This window comes from Macrotis lagotis, chromosome 8, assembly GCF_037893015.1.
Source record: "Macrotis lagotis isolate mMagLag1 chromosome 8, bilby.v1.9.chrom.fasta, whole genome shotgun sequence".
Classification (NCBI taxonomy): Eukaryota; Metazoa; Chordata; class Mammalia; order Peramelemorphia; family Peramelidae; genus Macrotis; species Macrotis lagotis.
Genome location: NC_133665.1, coordinates 119,667,593 through 119,686,464, shown reverse-complemented (window position 1 = coordinate 119,686,464; position 18,872 = coordinate 119,667,593). Strand labels below are relative to the sequence as shown.

At 37.0% G+C, this 18,872-nt stretch overlaps 1 protein-coding gene across 1 annotated transcript in view; it reads left to right on the top strand.

Annotated features, from left to right (window-relative positions):
- DDC (dopa decarboxylase) overlaps positions 1–18,872 on the top strand; it is a 140,458-nt gene that overhangs the window by 59,790 nt on the left and 61,796 nt on the right. Inside the window, exons 7-8 of the mRNA XM_074198287.1 lie at positions 4,788–4,854; positions 15,719–15,813. Of these exons, the coding sequence (XP_074054388.1) occupies positions 4,788–4,854; positions 15,719–15,813 (162 nt within the window). The remainder of the gene's footprint in view (positions 1–4,787; positions 4,855–15,718; positions 15,814–18,872) is intronic.

The window sequence follows — 18,872 nt, the reverse complement described above, 5'->3', positions numbered from 1 at the left end:
TACAGTTGCTAGGGGCCAATCCAGAGTTAAATGGTTTACCCATGACCACATCTATGTATCAGGGGCAGAGCTTGAACTTTGGTCTTCCTAATTCACAGCTGTCATATATAAATTTTAATTATACTCTTCAAATTCTGGATGTACAAAGGAAAGATCAAGCTTTATACTTTATATTCAATGACAGAGTTACAAAGAGGAGCTTCATTTTATTTTCATCCTTTTTGTTTTTGTGGTTTGGAAATGAAGCATCTGTTCAATTTAATCTAATTCAGGTTAAGAACTTTTGTTTGTATACATTAAATATAGCAAATAAAGGGAAGCTTTAGATCTAATGATTCTTATTACTTATCTCTAAAATAAAAGGTTGTTCCACATCTTTGATATGGGGACAAAAAGGATTCACAATTCTACTGCTACCCTTTACACAGACACTCATAAATAATTCCACTCACAATAGAATGCAAGTTTCTTAAGAAGGGAGATGGTTTAAATTGTAATTTATTTTTTTGCATCCAGTTTTTAATTAGGCCAGTTAGCTTCAGCCAAATCTGTTCAAAACTGGCTTCATATACTTACTATCTGTGAGACTCTGGACAAGTCATTTAAGCCTGATTGCCTCAGTTTCTTCATCTGTAAAATGAGCTGGAAAAGAAATGGTAAATCATTCCAGTATCTTTGCCAAGAAAACTCCAAATGGGATCACAAAGACATCAGACATTAGACATGAAGAGTCAGACATGACTGAACAACAATAAATGCCTTAATAAATACTTACTGAAATGCTATTCTTATCATTGATGAATAAAAACACATCATTTTCTTGGAGGAAGCCCAAGAAGCCATTTAAAAAATATATCTTCCCTGGAGAACACACAAGAAAGTTTTTAGCAGTATAAGATAGCATCAAGGCGACAGAAGTCACAGCCAAGTGACAGGACTGTGTTTCCAAAAAGGGCAGTTTCTAAGGCTTGCTAAGCTCCCTAAAGAAGAGCTTCGAGCTTCACTTGCCAAGCATAGGTGTTGACAGGAAGTGACCCAAAACTTCAAATCCAGCTCTGGGGTCTCCACTTCAAAGATAAGTGCCCCATTTCTTTTGCTACCTTTCTGGATTATCATCAATGAAGCAAATGTTTTAATATTTAAGGGGAAGATAAAGTCAACTTGCAAGGCATTTCATTTATTAAAATTGCTTTCTTTCCTTTGGCCTGGGAAGCAGGAGATGGAAAGTTGACAAGTAGGAGAGACTATGAGGCTAGGCCAGGGAGAAGCCTAGGGGTGAAGTTGGCTGGAAATCCATTCTCTCAGAAGAAAGCCTTTGGGCTGTTTTTAGCTGTCAGATCCATTTCTGATATGCAACTTCTCTCTCCTTCCCACCCCTTTGCAAATGTGATTATGCTTCTGTAATATGGGTTGTAAATTAGGTTAAATTCATTGTGCGGTGCTGAGGCAGGGTAATCAGAGCCCCAGGAGAGCAGGTGTTGTTGCTTTAAAGTGGTTTCTGGGAATTAGGACAAGCGGCTTTGTGGCTCAGACTCTCCTAGAAAAGATATTTTAAAATGTGTTGAAACAAAGTAAAGCCATTTTGTCACATAGGCAGCTTCTTAGATGAAATTTGGATCTGGGTTAATTGCGCTATCTGTCCCCTCTACCTCTCAGGTTACAAAAACTGAAATTGGGGTTGTTGATAAATGATCACCAGAGGGTGCTATGATGCAATGCTGAAATTTTAAATTGGGATTTCTTAAAGTTAATCCCTTTGAGAGAGACTATAGAGTAAGCCTTCTTAATATATTTTAGTGTCTCTGGAACTCTGATGAAATTTTGGGACCCCTTTTCAGAATAACGTTTTAAATTTATTAAATATAGGATTTCAAAGGAAGCCAATTACATTGCAATATAGCCTTCCGATATAATTAAAAAAATAAATGAGTCAAATTCATGGACCAGATTAGGAACACCTGCCAAAATTTAGGGCTTTTAGGATGGAAATCTAATCTGAGTGAGTATTATAGCAGGAAAGGACTGCCAAAATGAAGGCTTGGTTCCCTCCTTGCCAGTTCTAGAAACACTGTTAGAAATCTAAAGAATGGTCAGATAGATAGGAGAACCAGGAGAACCTGAAAATCTAGAGGGAAGAGAGTATCAAGGAGGACAGAGTGATCAACACTATCAAAGGCTACAGAGACATCAAGAATGAGGACTGAGAAAAGATTATTGGATTTGTCAGTAAAGAGATCATCTGTAACTTTAGAGAGGACAGTTTTAGTGGAGAGTTCTAGAGGTCAGAAACCATATATATTATACAGGGTGAAGGATTGAGAGAGGACATAAAGTGAAAGTTTCTCTTATAGATGGTCTTTCAAGGACGATAGCCTCAAAAAGGGGAAAAGGACAATAATTATCAAGGAAGTAAGGATCAAGTGAGAGTTGTTTCCAGGTTGAGGGAGGTATGAACATGTTTGTAGACCATAGAGAATAAACCAGTAGATAGAGAGATTGAAAATAAGTGATGGAATAGGTATGATAAAGGGGACAATTTATTGGAAGTGATGGAATGGAATGTGATCACTTGGGCAAGTAGAGGGGTTAATTGGCCTTGGTAAGGAGTAAGACCACCTCGTCATTTGAGATAGAGGTGAAGGAGGAAATGGTGGCAGAAGGAATATGAGTGATTTGAGATAAAAAAGAGTGGGAAAGAAGTTCATTGGTGAATGACCGCAATGTTTTCTATAAAATATGAAGTAAGATTCATTTTTAGTTGAGAGGGTAGGGGGTTAGAGAATCATAAGAAACTGAGGAAAGATGGGGTGGCTAGGTGGTGCAGTGGATAAAGCACTAGCCCTGGAATCCAGAGTACCTGGGTTCAAATCTGGTCTCAGACAGTTAATAATTACCTAGCTGTGTGGCCTTGGGCAAGCCACTTAACCCCATTTGCCTTGCCAAAATCTAAAAAAAAAAAATTGAGGAAAGTTGAAAAGATTTGCAAGAATCTTTGAAGAAAGTGAGTGAATATGAAAATTTAATAAAATTGCCTAACAGCAATGAAGAATACCTATCAAAATATCAATTTGAAATGGACTCAATCAGAATGATCGCATGATTTTCTCCTCTCTTATTCAGCAGCATGTGTGTAGGGATGAAGGTGATGTGTGATAGTGGAAGTGAGGCTTGGTAGGGTATAATCAGTAAGATGACAGAGGGTCTAGGGTTTCAAGAGTGGAGGACAATATAGAGTTGAACTGGTTCTCCAAGGAGAGAAGATGGGGAAAAAAAGAGGAGTGGCTAGGAGGGGACATGATTTGGGAGAGAATTGAGGGGTCATGGGATTGGAGGTCATGGTGAAATGAAAAACCAAAAATTGTGGTCCGATATGGGGATTTTTGAGAGGTGGTGTATTTGTGGGTGATGGCAAAATCAAGGGCATGATCATCTTTGCATGTGTTTGAGATGGGTAGAGGAATTGGTCATGGGAAATAAGTAGATTAAAGAACTTAGTTGTTACTGTGTTTGAGGGAGAGTCAATACGTATGTTGAAGTCCCCTGGTATGAAGGTAGGAATTGAGTAGGAAAGAAAAATTGTGAGCCTTATGTAACTGCATTGAGGAAAGAAGAGGGGTGACCTCAAGGTCTAGAGACATCAAATACCAAGATTTTTATTGGATGGTAAATATAAATAGCATAAACCTCGAAGTGGGAGAGATTACTGAATGATAGAGAGAATCTTGAAGTGCCAATGAGGAGCCAGAAGTTTTCTCACTCCCTTGTCTCAACTAATTAACCAAAGGGAATGAAGAGGATGGTCGGGAAGGCTAAATCATCAGTAATAAATAGTAGATTGAAAGAGTTTGAGGGAAAAGATTTAGGATAAAGGAATTCCAGAGGGAACAGTGGAAGAATGGATAGTATTTGGTTGGATCTCTGGGACAGGAGGGTTGAAGAGAATGGAAATAAGAAATCAGGTGGGTGGGTTATGGAGAATGGAAATTTTTAGAATCATTGCATTGTTTAGAGTATAAAGCATGTTCATTAGTGTGTGAAAGATGCCACTCCTTTTTCCAAAGAAGGTTAAAAATAAGACTGGAGACAAGTGTAATATAAGATGGGAAGGACGCAGTAGGACAGTATGATAGATGATAGTTTCACTAGTTCTCTCAAAAGACTCAAAGAATAGAACTCAAGAATAGAAGCTACTTTCTCAAAGACTACCATGTATTTGGAGTACAAGTTAAGCAAATAACCTGAGATACTTCACTATAGATTCTCCTGGAATCTCCAGGATGCTCAGTATGATTCAGCAAACATTCCCAATAGAATTGCCAGTGGTCAACCACTTTCTAAGAGGATAGGCTTGGTAATGCTGTAGAAGGAGCACTGTGAAAAAGCCAGTTGAAGGCTAGGTTCATGGTAAGTGCAGGCTACAATGAGTGAAATGTAGTTTCTTGGGGACTAAAAAGAACTCATGAAGTTTCTATGAAATTAAACTACATCCGGAAGTATATACAATAATCTGCTGGGTCTTCTCTATTAACTTTTAATATGGTTCCCTCTCTCTACTTCTATGCTTATCCATTTGTAATCTTATCTGCTTCTCTTCCCTACTTCTTACTCCATTTAAATTCCTTTAACCCAGAATCTGATCTTGTTTTGTGAACCTCTCTTGTTCTAGGTACACCATAAAGGCTTAATAAATGCTTTTTAGTTGGATTAGATTAGATTTTTTTTTCAAAAAACTTTCTAGAGGAAAGGAGAAAAAGATTTCTAAGTATTATTGTTTTGGTTTGTTTTAGGTGGTTGCTACACTTGGAACCACTCCCTGTTGTTCATTTGACAATCTATTAGAATTGGGTCCTATTTGTAAGTATTCACTTTTTCTCATGCTTTTGGAAATGTTTATTTGCTGGGTAGAATAGTATTTTAATTTTCAGCTTCAGATTTGTTTAACTTTCTTTCTTTCAAGGGCTTAAGGAGCTTCACAACTAAATTTGTCATTGTTCTAGAATTTAAAAGCCAAATTCTCTATCTCTATCTGTCTCTATCATCTATCTATTCATCTGTCTATCTATCTGTCTATCTATCTATCTATCTATCTATCTATCTATCTATCTATCTACTTACCTATCTATTATCTATTGTCCATTGTGTCCAAAGCCTTGTGCTAGATCCTGGAGACAGGAAAATTAAAAAAATAAAAATAAAAAGTACAGCATTTGTACCTACAGAAAACTTGTATTCTATTAGAAATAGTGCAGCCTCCATTGTACTTTTTTCTAATATGGCCTTTGTGAAACTTTCTTGTATTTACAGTATAAACAGTTCAGGAACAATGAACAGTTCAGGAGGGCAAGAATTCAGAATTGGAGATAATTGACTGGGCTAGCATTGACCTTTGTATTATTTATGAAAAAAGAATTTGATGTTTTAATAGTGTGCCAGGATTACTAGAAGATGTTTACTCTACTAACCAGAAAAAAATATTTCTTAGGGCCTCAAAAATCAGTGACATTTTCATAAATTGATTTTCATTAGTGCATCAGGTGGGAGCCATACCCAATTCCTCTATACATCTTAGGGCTCCTTTCTTTGCTTACCCCAGATTTTCTACTTCCTACAAACAGAGATTTTTTTAAAAGATTTAGGAAACATGAGCTTTATGAGTGGGGGTGGTGAGGGGTGGATGTGAGTAAGTGGGTATGGGGGTGTGGAGGTATGCAAAATGACAGATTTAATTTTTTTTTAACTAAGAAGACAGATAATTTAATTATTTTTGGAGAAGACCTTGAACTAAAGTCTGAATTTATTTACCCTCTCCTTTTTTTAAAAAATAAATTTATTTATTTTTGAATTTTACAATTTTTCCCCAAATCTCACTTCCCTTTCCCCACCCCCCACAGAAGTCAGTCTGTTAGTCTTTACTAATTTTTTTTTGCAAAATGACAGATTTAAAAGAGCAAATTTTACCAATTACCAGTCTTTATTTTTTAAAACCACTTTATACAAGTTTCAAGAAACTGGGTATGATGAAAAAGGTAGTGGCTTTAAAGTCAGGGGAGCTAGGTACAAAATCCAGCTCTGTTACTTGCTGTCTATATGACCTTAAACTGAAGAAATTGGACTAAGTGACCTGACTTAGACATTATTTCTTGATTCATAAATTTATAGAAGTGACCCAATTCCTTAGAAAACTGAGACCTACTTAGAGAGATTCAAGTTGACTTTAGAGTCACTCAAATGAAAAGTGGTATCATTTGGATTAGAATTCAAGACTTCTTACTCTGAGTTTAATGTTCTTTCTATTGCAATGCACTGCTTCCTTCTTCCAACCTTTCTGCCTTCTTTCCAGGTCTTGTACTTACTACTTCAGCTGTAATTCATATCAGAAATTTCAACTGCAGGTTGTGAGTTGCCTCATCTGATGGAAATAGGTTCCTTAACCCTTAGGTATGTGCATGGGTATCTAGGTTCTGGGACAGATACCTTTGTCTTGTGATTCTCCAGGTTCACTGACTGAACAGAATATCTCATCCTAGGCTGCTGGCCATAAAACTGAGAAGGTTCTCGTATAACAGTTGGCTAACTTCCCTATTGGGCTGGTCTTCAAGTTATCTTTTCCTTGGGCTTCAGGCCTTGTGCTTCTCTCATCATTGCTTTGGAAATATTAACAGTTCTAGCTGTCTGAGAATTTTTTTTTAATTATCTAATCTCTGTCTTCTCCATTCCTTATAACAATGCTCCTAATTGGTTCTTGAGACCTTCAATTTCCCTGAGTCTCTAAAACAGGTAGGTGGTCCAGAGCTATGAGGATAGTTCTCCATCATCCCCTTACATGAGCCTGGGTTACCCATGATCTTCCCAGTGGGCTTTTCTCTTAGACATTCTTTCATGTTCTCCTGTGACCCAATACTAGTTCTTTTCTGTTTCATTGACCAACCTTTTCAAGAATATTCTAAGGCCATTGGAGAATGGATACTTGTATTTGTTTTCAGCTACTGTTTTCAATCAGTAGGTAATTTTCTAATCTCTAGATTAGAGATAGTTATTCCAACTGAGCTCCTTGCCCTTGAAAGTTGGATTTATAGACATTATAACTTTTATTTTGGTGGGGCAATGAGATTAACTGACTTGCCCAAGGTCACATAGCTAGTAAGTATCAAGTATCTGAGGCTACATTTGAATCCAGGTCCTTCTGACTTCAGAGTCAGTGCTCTTTCCACTGTGCCACCTAACTGCTCCAACTTCATATTTTTTTAACTAGAATTAGAAATTGTTTTTTCTCATTAGATCAACACACATTGCCTTCTTCCATGTCTACAATAATCAATTTCCTATATATTCTAATTATGGAGTAGTCTACTCATGAATCAAGGTTTTTAACCTTAGGATATATATACTTGGTAGTACGTTACTAACCTGATTACAGTTTACCGTGTATATTTCAAAATTTTACTTCTTTAAAGACAGTCTGTGATTCAGACTTCTTGCTCATTCAGACTGACCTTCCTGAAACTTTTAGATTTTTCATTCTGTGGACAAAATATCTTTTTCTTTTTCATAGTACATCCAACTGAAGAATCAAGTGTCCCTGGACTCCTAAAATTTCACTTTGGGTCTGAGCTGTTGGAAACCCCAGACACCATAGAAATAGTTTTTATGGATGGAGAACATTCCTCTAGAATGGGCCAAGTCTGGACTCAAGTGAAGGCCAAGAAACTGTATTTCCCAGTATGGATAAAGCCCAAGTTGGCATCAGCCCTTAGAAGCTATCATTAAAGAAGGCAGAGGGCATGAAACTTCCTAGACAACTTGTATCTGGCCAGTCTGTTAGGGTAGAATGTTAAATAAGTGATAGCTGGCTACTTGTTAAGATAAGACCACCCAAATAGGCTTTCTCAGTGCTTTCAACCATATATTTCTTCCTATCAATATCTAATGAGGGGAATGGGCTTTTCTCATATCCAGAGTTTGAGTCCACACATCTACACAGTTTTAAGGTAAGGAGTTAGAGGAATCAACAATTGTTCCCTCTTTTGGAACTTCCCAACCAAAGATGACATTCACCAGCCGCCTCTTCCTCCTACTTCTATGTATTTTGGATTATTTTCCTTGTTGTTTTTCCCAGAAACAAGGCTAGGTTTGAGTTGACCCATTTTCATTCACACTCATTCCACTCGCCATGTGACTGGCAGCATTGTGAGAACAGCTGGCCTGGCTAAAGAGTCCCCGGTCACAGAATGGAGCGAGGCTAACTGGCCCAAATGGGGATCCAAGCCATGACTTTGGCCTCATTAGCATGGTAAACAACCCAAGCTCTTCATTTCAGTCAAATGCTGGGCTGGTCTCCCAAAGGAACTGAATGTCCTGGCCCTCGGCCTGCTTATATAACTGGGAGCAGCTATCATATTCGGAGACTGCCCAAGGACTCCAGTGGAGCTGAGTGCACTGGACCTCTCTGATGACTTCTGCACAGGTGGTCCAGTCTACTTCACAAGACATCAGCCAGCTTTAAAGAGCTACTGGGGTCGGTTTGAGTCCAGGTCATCACTTTGATGTAGGATTTAATTACTTTTAAATATTTTCTTGTTTGGACCAAGAAACTTATGTGTAATTTGTTTGGCTCCATACAGGGATATCTATTGTGGAAATATACTAATGAGTAGAATGGTACTCTGGGAAGAATTCTTTTTTTTTTTTTTAATTGGAGAAGATAGGTTTGAAGCCCAGCCTCATCATTTACTATCTAAGCACAGTTGCAGTTTTGTACAAATAACTAAACCTCTCTTTCTTGGCTCCAGTCTTTTTCACTGAAAGATGAATGAGGGTGTCCAAAGTTATTCTCAGATCTAAATCCATGATCTGAGGAGGTGGGACTAGAATGTTTCCCTTCCCTTCCCTTCCCTTCAGCTCTAACTTCCCACTCTTGTTTTTTGTTTTTTTTTGCAAGGCAAATGGGGTTAAGTGATTTGCCCAAGGCCACACAACTACGTAATTATTAAGTGTCTGAGGCGGGATTTGAACTCAGGTACTCCTGACTCCAGGGCCGGTGCTCTATCCACTGCCACCTAGCTGCCCCTAACTTCCCACTCTTTCTGGGGTCTCAGTTTCCTCCACTATAAAATAAGAGCAGAGGACTCAGTGAACTCTGAGGTCTCTTCCAGCTCCAAATTTTTGACCCTATGATTTGACATGGAACAATTCTAAGCTCTGATGCAGAGATTCTTAAAGTGAGTATTTTTTTGGCTAAAATATTGAATAAACACTCATTGCTGAGTGTTTTCCGAGCCAAACTGCATCTTTTTTAGCATCCAGAGCTGATGTCCCATGGTGTCAATAGGCTAACAACAACTTACATTTATGTGATCCCATGCCTAACAAAGGATGTTAATATACATAGTCCCTAAAAAGATCCTGTTGAGATAGATGGTGCCAAAGATTTGCACCCCCATTTTGCAGATGAGCCAAGTGAATTTCCTCATCAACATGATTTGTTCAAGGTTTCACAGGAAGAAAATGACAGGGATAGTTCTCAAATCTTCTGACTTAAAGTCTCCTTCTTTCCCCCCCACTATCCTCTATGTCCTCTTGAGACAAGCTACTCTGATGAAAAATGATGATTCACTAGTCAAACAAGACAAATCTGAACATAATTTTCTGAAAATTGCTATTTTAGAAATTAGATTCATTTAAAATTCCAGATTACTATTGTTCTTTAGAGACATTTTTAATTGGCCCGCTTAAACAAGTTCATTTCCTGGCAGTTGCAATTCAGAAAAAGATGATAAGTAGGAAAAAAATGACTAAGTCAAATGAGTTTGAGTTTTGAGTATAACCAAGAAGAGGACAGGTCAATGCTGAGACTGTGGGGAGAGCAGAAGGATCTACTGTAGAAGAGGGTAGGGTGAACAACAGCCCAGAACAAGGACAAAGAGCAGGTCCGGTCTGGGGAAGGACAAAGAAGCTGGTGGTTGAGGCTTTTCCAAAGATCAGAACTATTTAATCAGTTCAATGTGGGGATAAATGTAGGCCCTGAAAGTCAGAGGCAGGCAGAAGATAAAAACCAGGAAGAAAGCTAGTTAGGGCAGAAATAGTGAGGATCAGGATTAGCAGTAAATGCTGAGCACTGATAAGCAAATATAATGGATTAAGTGGATTTTACAAGTCAAAGAAAATATTTGGCCTGAAATTCAAGCAAGTATTGAACAGGAGGGCAAGAATACTGAGAGATAGGGTTCAAACAAGAATCTAGATTGACTTCACATCCATAAAGTTGTATACTACTGCTAAGTGGCTTCCAAGGATCCTTTCTCTTATTCTTTTTCATGTCATAGATCCCTTTGACAATCTTGTAAATCTTTTATTTGAAAGATTTTTATTTATTTTGAGTTTTACAATTTTCTCCCCAATCTTGCTTCCCTCCCCTCACCCCCCCACAGAAGGTAGTCTGTTAGTCTTTACATTGTTACCATGTTATGCATTGATCTAAATTGAATGTGATGAGAGAGAAATCATGTCCTTAAGGAAGGAACATAAATTAGGAGATAAAACAGAATTATATAATAAGATAACTTTTTTTTAAAATTTAAGGTAATAGTCTTTGTTCAAACTCCATAATTCTTTCTCAGGATACAGATAGTATTCTCTATCACAGATACTCCCAAATTGTGCCTGATTGTTACACTGATGGTATGAGCAAGTTCATTGATGTTGATCATCACCCCCATATTGCTCTTAGGGTATACAATGTTTTTCTGGTTCTGCTCATCTCACTCAGCATCAGTTCATGCAAATCCCTCCAGGCTTCCCTGAATTCCCATCCCTTCTGGTTTCTAATAGAACAGTAGTGTTCCATGACATACATATACCACAGTTTATTAAACCATTCCCCAACTGGTGGACATTTACTTGATTTCCAATTCTTTGCCACCACAAACAGAGGGGCTATGAATATTTTTATACAGGTGATGTTTTTACCCTTTTTTATAATGTCTTCAGGGTATAGACCCAGTAGTGGTATTGCTGGATCAAGGGGTATGCACATTTTTGTTGCTTTTTGGGCATAATTCCAAATTGCTCTCCAGAAAGGTTGGATGAGTTCACAGCTCCACCAACAATGTATTAGTGTCCCAGTTTTCTCACATCCCTTCCAATGACAATCTTGTAAATCTTATGGACCCCTTCTCTGAAGTGTTTTTTTTTTTGTGGGATTTTGCAAGGCAATGGGATTTGGGGGTGACTTGCCCAAGATCATATAGCTCATAAGTATAAAGTGCCTGAAACCAGATTTGACCTCAGGTCTTCCTGATTCCAAGGCCAGTACTCTATCCACTGTGTCACCAAGCTGCCCCCAAAATAATATTTTTAAAGGAATAAAATAAATTACTGAGAATTACAAAGGAAACAATAATATTGAAATAATATTAAAATAATAAATTCACAGATCCCAGATTAGGGGCCTCTGCTGTGGGAGAATGAGGGACTTTCAGTGGAGGAAGAAAATAGACCTGAAAATTAAACTTATTAATTAAATAATTAATTAAATTATTCCTAAAAATTAAACGATTCCTAGCACAAGTGTGGCAAAGTATCTCCCAACTTTGTGAATTCTTGTTATTGTTGTGTCATTTCAGCAATGTCTGACTATGACCCCATTTGGGATTTTCTTGGTAAAGATCCTTGACTGGTTTGTATTTCCTTCTGCAGCTCATTTTACAAATAAGGAAACTGAGGTAAACTGGGCAAGGTGATTTGTCCAGGATCACATGGCTACTAAGTGTCTGAAGCCAGATTTGAAGTCAGGAAGATGAGTCTTGCTGGTACTCTATCCATTGCACCATCAACTACCCTGTGAATATAAGAGATGACAGATAATTATAGGCTGCCCTTGTCATTAATTTAATATTCTTCTAAAATTAAAATTTCATTTCATTTTAAAAAAAATTAACAATTAGTGTTTTATCTCCTGTCTCAGTCTTGTTCCCTATTAGGTAGAAGACAAAGCATTTATAACTTATTATGCTTTGTGTATATTGGAGGAAGGGAAAAAAAAATAAAACCCTTGTACAATCAAACAAAATAAATTCCAGCATTGTCCTGCTCCAAAAATATAGATCTCATTTTGCATCTTGAATCTACCACTTCTATATCAGGAGGTGGGTGTCATACTCATTACAGGTCTTCTGAAATGGAGGTTGGCTACTGAATTTGTTAGAATTCTTATGTTTTTCAAAGTTGTTTGTCTTCATCATGTTGTAGTATAAATTGGTCTCATGTTTTAACTCACTATACTCTGGATCAGTTTCTACTAATCTTCTCAGATTTCTCTGGAACCTTCATTATTCTTTCAGCACAACAATATTCCACTAAATATTCAGATATTTCCCAATAACTGGGTATACCCTCTTAATTTCCAGATTTTTTGCCATTCTAGAAGAGCTGCTATAAATATTTTTGTACATTTGTACTTATCCTCTTAATTTAATCTCCTTGGGTTATAGGCCTAGTAGGGGCATAGTTAGTTCAAAAGGGATGGATAGTTTAGTTACTTTGGAGGTATTATTCCATATTTCTTTCCAGAATGACTGAACAAATTCTTCAGTGTTCTATCAATAGTATATTGATTTGACCGTTTTCCTCTAGTCCCTTTAAATTTGATCTTGTTCCTTTTTTGGCTTATCTTTTCTAATCAAAGTTCATCTAAATGGAGTTGCTTTTCTTTAATTGTTAGTGATTTGGAGCATTTCCTCCACCACCCCCCCCACAATAATATTCAAAGAATTCGTGAACACATGTTACTATATACACTTAAAATAAAATAGTCCTTCATAATTATTGCCCTAAAGGCCTTTTGTAGGATTAATCAACAGGTATTTCTCTCTCACTTCAGATCCTCTGTTGTTTGAAGAGCTCACAAGTTCCAATAGAACCCCTTGTCAACCAGACCATGACTTGGAACTCTCTTAGTCTTTTTTTTTGTTTGTTTTAGATTTTTTTTTTTGCAAGGCAAATGGGGTTAAGTGGCTTGCCCAAGGCCACACAGCTACATAATTATTGAGTGTCTGAGACCGTATTTGAACCCAGGTACTCCTGGCTCCAAGGCCAGTGCTTTATCCACTATGCCACCTAGCTGCCCCTCTCTTAGTCTTTTCATTAGTAGTATCCATTTGACAATGATGCTTTTCTCCTCAGAAAACCATGCTATTATGGGAAGGGGAGGAAAAAAATCACTCCCACCCTTACTGGAAGTCTAAGGAGGAGAAGGTAGTTTCAAAGTTATTCTCTCAAAAGAGGGATAAAACTTTTCTCATCATTTATTGACAGGATGTTCTTCCTGACTTAGGAACTAATTATCTTGCAGTTAGTTCTTCTCATAGATTTGAAGAGACCAGTTGACAGTGTACCATTTCTTGTCCTTTAGTAAATGATAAAAGTACATGCACAATTCTATGAGAAGTGCTGCAATTCACCCTTCCTCCATTTATTTAATCTTGTTTTTATTGATGTCTTTTGTTTTTACTAAAGATGTTTCTGAATATATCTTTGATCTCTCTCCTTCATGGTGAGCCATCCCTTGAAACAAAGATGAATAAAAAGAATGAAAGAAAAGCAATTCAGTAAAATTAACCATCACTTTGTTTCTTATAGTTTATTCAATATTGTGTACAATATTACAATGAAGAAGACAGATACATTTTTCTCAACTCTTCACTGGATCCATACTTGGTCATTATAATCACACAGAATTCAGTTTTGTTTATTGTTCTTTCTATTTACATTATGTAGTAATTGTGTCTATTGCTTCCCTGGTTCTGCTTACTTCTCTTGATACCAGTTCATATAAGTCTTTCCAGACTTCTCCTAATTCTTTGCCTCTTAATCTTTCTGGCTTCCTTCTAGACTTAGCTCAACTCATATCTTCCACAGAAGGTCTTTTCCAATCTGTTTATCTCCACCCCTAATAGCTAAAGCCTTCCCTCTGAGATTAGCTTTGTGTATCTTGTATACATAGCTATTTATATATGTTTTCTCCTCTATTAGAAAGAGTTCCTTTAGGCACAGGACAGCAGTTTTTGCCTTTCTTTGTGTACCTTGCAATTAGCCCAGCTATTGAAATATAATTTTATTATATTAAATATAATTTAACATTGAAATATAATGCTAAATAAGGGTTTGTTACTTTCTTAAGGTGAAGTGAAATGCTAACACATTCAAGGACTACAACTTGTTTAGCCCTTCCCTAATAATTCTATCTCTAATCTAAATACAGAGTTTATTAGCATACAAATCACCAGCAGAAAATTCATACAAAAAGGAAATAAGGAGACATGTGTTCCTACCTCATCACAACCCTTGTTTTTCAATCTTGATCTGGTTCTGAGAAAAGAAGGATTCTATCCAAATTAGAGACTGATTCAGAGTAGCCTGAGAGGTCTGAGGGAGACAGAGAGAGCTGGGTTCATTTGCAATGATATCATTCTTAGAGAAACAGATCCCAGGAATCTTGGAATATACCAGTTATGAGCAGGTAAGATTATTTTTCCAACTGCATGTTTCTCTTCTTCCCTACTGGGGAAAGGACCGTGACCTATTGGCACTACAGATGGTTTGCAGTTTGATGGTCTATAATTCACTGTCTTGTGTGGTAGAGGCAATAAGTGTAATTAGGGTGTAGAGAATAGAAATTCACATAATGAAGAAAAGTTAGACTTTAAAAAATAGATAGAATTTAAATAGAGACCTTTCTGAGGGTATATGGGGGAGGAAAGGTTGCTCCAAGTAGATGAAAGAATATTCTACAACATCTTTAACATCAACAAACATTTATTAAGTACTTACTTATTACCTACCAAGCATAGTAATGGGTCCTTTGGGTATAGAGACAAAAACAAAACAATCCTTGGCATGAAGTAATTTCTGCCCTGTTTTGGGAAATAGTAGGCTAAGAGGCAAGAATAAATATGATGTGTAGGAAGGAAATAAGCTTGAATAGCTAAGATGAAGCTAGATAGTCTTGAAAATCATTTCTATTGAAGAAGTTGAACCTGATACCATAAGGAGGACTTTAGAGGCTTTTGAGTAGAGGACTGACATGATTAGAGATTTTCTATGAATTCAGTTATTTTTCCTTATCAACAAATATTTATTGCATGTCTTCTCTCTGGGGCAGCATGGGACATTAAACTTAGAGTCAGAATGATAATAATGAGTAGTATTTATATAGAACTTGAAGGTTTGAAAAAGGCTTTATGTGTGTTACATTTGATTCTCACAGTGTCCCATTTTAAAGATGAAGAAACTGAGGTTGAGATAGGTTAAGTGACGCACACAGGTAGCATCTGAAGCAAGAACTGGATTCAGGACTTCCTAAATCCCAATTCAATAATCTCATCTACTCCACCATCTAGCTACTCAGAAGATCTAGGACCTAGTCCTGGCTCCAGTCTCTTGTTATATAATGTATACTTTAGCTTGCACTTTACACTTTATTCCCTTCTTTGTTAATGATGGCAATAAAATATGTTCTGCTAGCCTTAACATGATTAGTGTGAAGGTCAAATGAGGCAATGTATATGAATATGCTTTGTAAATGTCAATGAATTAGATAAGGGGTCACTTATCATGTACAGGATCCTATGGGTATTCACAAATTCAGGAATATAACATATTCAAAGTGATAAGGACTTCAGCATTTATAAATTTATCCCTCTCAAATATTTCGGTATTTTAGGTAATAAAGAGAATATTTGGATGCATATTGATGCAGCATATGCAGGAAGTGCCTTCATCTGTCCTGAATTTCGGCATCTTCTGAATGGAGTTGAGGTGAGTGTGTGTGTGTGTGTGTGTGTGTGTGTGTCTTTGCCTTTAATTAGATTTTATTTTTATGGCAAGTTTGATTGAAATGTGGATAAGACCTGGACCTGCAATTACATCAGTATAGGTAAGCATCAAATGAGCAAACTCCCTCTGCTAATGTTAGTTGTTACTTTCTCTATGATTTATAATCTAGACTTTTCAGAAGTTAAGTGATGATTTCAGGTTTAAGTGGTCAGTAGGGGTTAAAGTCAAGGTCTTTCTAGCTTTGAGGTTCCCTCTTTATACACTATGACCATTATTAGCCTCTTAAAGCTTGATCAAGCAAATCCAATTCGATAGCAAACCATTATTAAGTGCCTCCTGTCTACTAGGCAAGGGTAAATACAAAAGTCCCTGTCATCAAGGGGCTCATATCCTGCTGGGTGTAAATGTACAGATCCATGAGAGATACATATCATGTTAGTACCTTCGGGGCAGGGATAGTCTTTGCAGACAAAGTATTTCTTTGAATCCCCAATATCTTGAACATTTTTTTCCAAAACTGTGATTGCATACTTGTAGAGAACTATTAGTGATCAAATTTCCTCTACTAATGCATGTCAGTTATCATTTTTCAATTTAGAGAGAGGTTAAGATATTTGCTAAGAATTACAAAGAGGCCATCCTTTTATCTACTATTCTAGCCACTATGTCAAACTGTGTCTCTCTTTGAGGATGGTTATTTGTTGACGAGTATTTTGTTCTCCTGAATGGCTTAGCTTTTATCCTAAAGGCAAGATTTTTAGACCAGACAGAGTCTTTCTTAGGTCCTTTCCAGCTCAAGCATCCTTAGGATCCATCTTCTTTGATGGGATCCCAATTTGGTTTTGATGGTCTCTCAACAAGTTAGGGTTTCATCTTTCAGAGTACAAGGTGCACAGGCATCATGGCAGTCTGTCTGATGAACATGACAGCAAGATTCTATCTGTGGCAGACAGGGTTTAATCCTTGGCAATGAGTCATGTGGAATTTGCCTCCAATGTTGTGCACTGCTCTTTACTCCTGTCTGCCTAAGGAGCTGGCTGCTCTGAGGGTCAGATAAGGGGGCTGCAATTTCCTGCTGCAGCCCTAGGCTCCCAGATAAGACCTTTCTCTCCTGTCAACCAGAGGAAAATATCGCTGTTCCGTAATGAAAGAAGTTTAAACAAAACAGTCACATAGGAGAGAACTAATAAAATTCTTAACAAACAAAGCCCCCTTTTAACCTTTTGTTTCATTTTTATCAGCAAACTAAACTTACTGTAATTTCCTGTCTTTCAAAAAATTACTTTTATTGGAACCTGGTAGGAAATAAAGTAAGGGGTCAGGTTTTATCAACACAGGAGTTAGGCACCACCTGTCTTGGAGATTTCTCACCTCTGATATTTACACTTTTCCTTCTTCCCCTGCTGCTCCCTTTGCTCTTTATACCCTTTTATAAATAAAAGAGAGTTTCATAAAAACATAGAATATTAACACAGAGGGAAGAGTAGAAGATTATACATGAGATAGGACTCTGAGATGAAGGATCTGAGTTTTCAGTTATTTATGTTTCTATTGCTCCCAATACTTAGAAGCAACCACAGAATGAATTCAATATGGAAATGGGGGGGGATACCCTCCAACACAACACATCATATACGTTGGCCAAGCAAAGAAAAATCTTATGCTTTTGAATGTGCCAGAAATTGCAGCATTTGTTTGACATGTTTTACATGTTACAATCAGAGCACACAAATCCTGGCCATGCCTGCTGCTTTGGGGGTAATTATTTTGGAACTTGAGAATTCTGGTTCCTTCCTTGAAGAGAGGCAGGCTGTAAACCCTGACGAAATAGATCATCATAATAGCTCACGATTCTGTGGCCTTGATAGCTTACAAAGCACTTTCCTTACAACAACCCTGTCGAGCAGGTAGGGCAAGTGTTATTAATATGTTTACAAATGAGGAAACCCTAGTCTTTGAGAAGTTAAATGATTTTCTCAAAAGCACACAGTAGTAAGTGGTGTAACTGGGACCAGACCTAGGGCTCTACTGCCTTCAAATTCTGTGCCCTGCATATCTGAACACTACTCTTATTCATTCATTTGACAAGAATTTTATTTAATACCTGCCAGGTGCTGAGGATACAAAAACAAACATTTGTCCTTGTCCTCAGGGAGAAAAAAATTTCTTAACTCTAAGATTTTAAAATAGCAACTCTGTATTGTTAGAACTTTCTCCCTAGGAGTTCTATAAACTAATGAAATCATAGATATAGTTAAAAAAAAGAGCAAGGGGCAGCTAGGTGGCACAGTGGATAGAGCACCAGCCCTGGAGTCAGGAGTACCTGGGTTCAAATCTGGTCTCAGACACTTAATAATTACCTAGCTGTGTGGCCTTGGGCAAGCCACTTAACCCCATTTACCTTACAAAATCCTAAAAAAAAAGCAACTCCCCCCAAAACATCAACAACAAACAACAACAAAAACCAAACATAAGCTAAATTAATTTCAGACTTATTATACATTCTGGCTAAATTTCTAATTTTTTAAACCCAATAATTCTGAAATAAGAATTATCTACATATTCACAATATTTAAATATTTCAAGGCACTATACATTCTTTAAAGTGGACACTTCTCCCATAGATATTAATAACAATTCTTCCATAACTTTATAGATGGTCTTTGACACTTGCTTTGGTCAAAAAATTCAGTGTCTTAAAACAATGTGGTATTGAGAATATCCTTAAATAGTATTCTAAATTCCTTCAAAACCAGTAAATTCCTTTGAATGCCATGGAGTAGTAGACAGAAGAACTCATAGAAGTAATAACTATTGTGGCAAAAAAAGGACAGGGATATGATCTGATTTTATATGAACAAATGGACAGAGCGAATATATATATATATATATATATATATGTATATATATATATATATATGTATATACATATGACCCTATGATTTGACATCGAACAATTCTAAGCTCTGATGCAGAGATTCTTAAAGTGAGTATTTTTTTGGCTAAAATATTGAATAAACACTCATTGCTGAGTGTTTTCC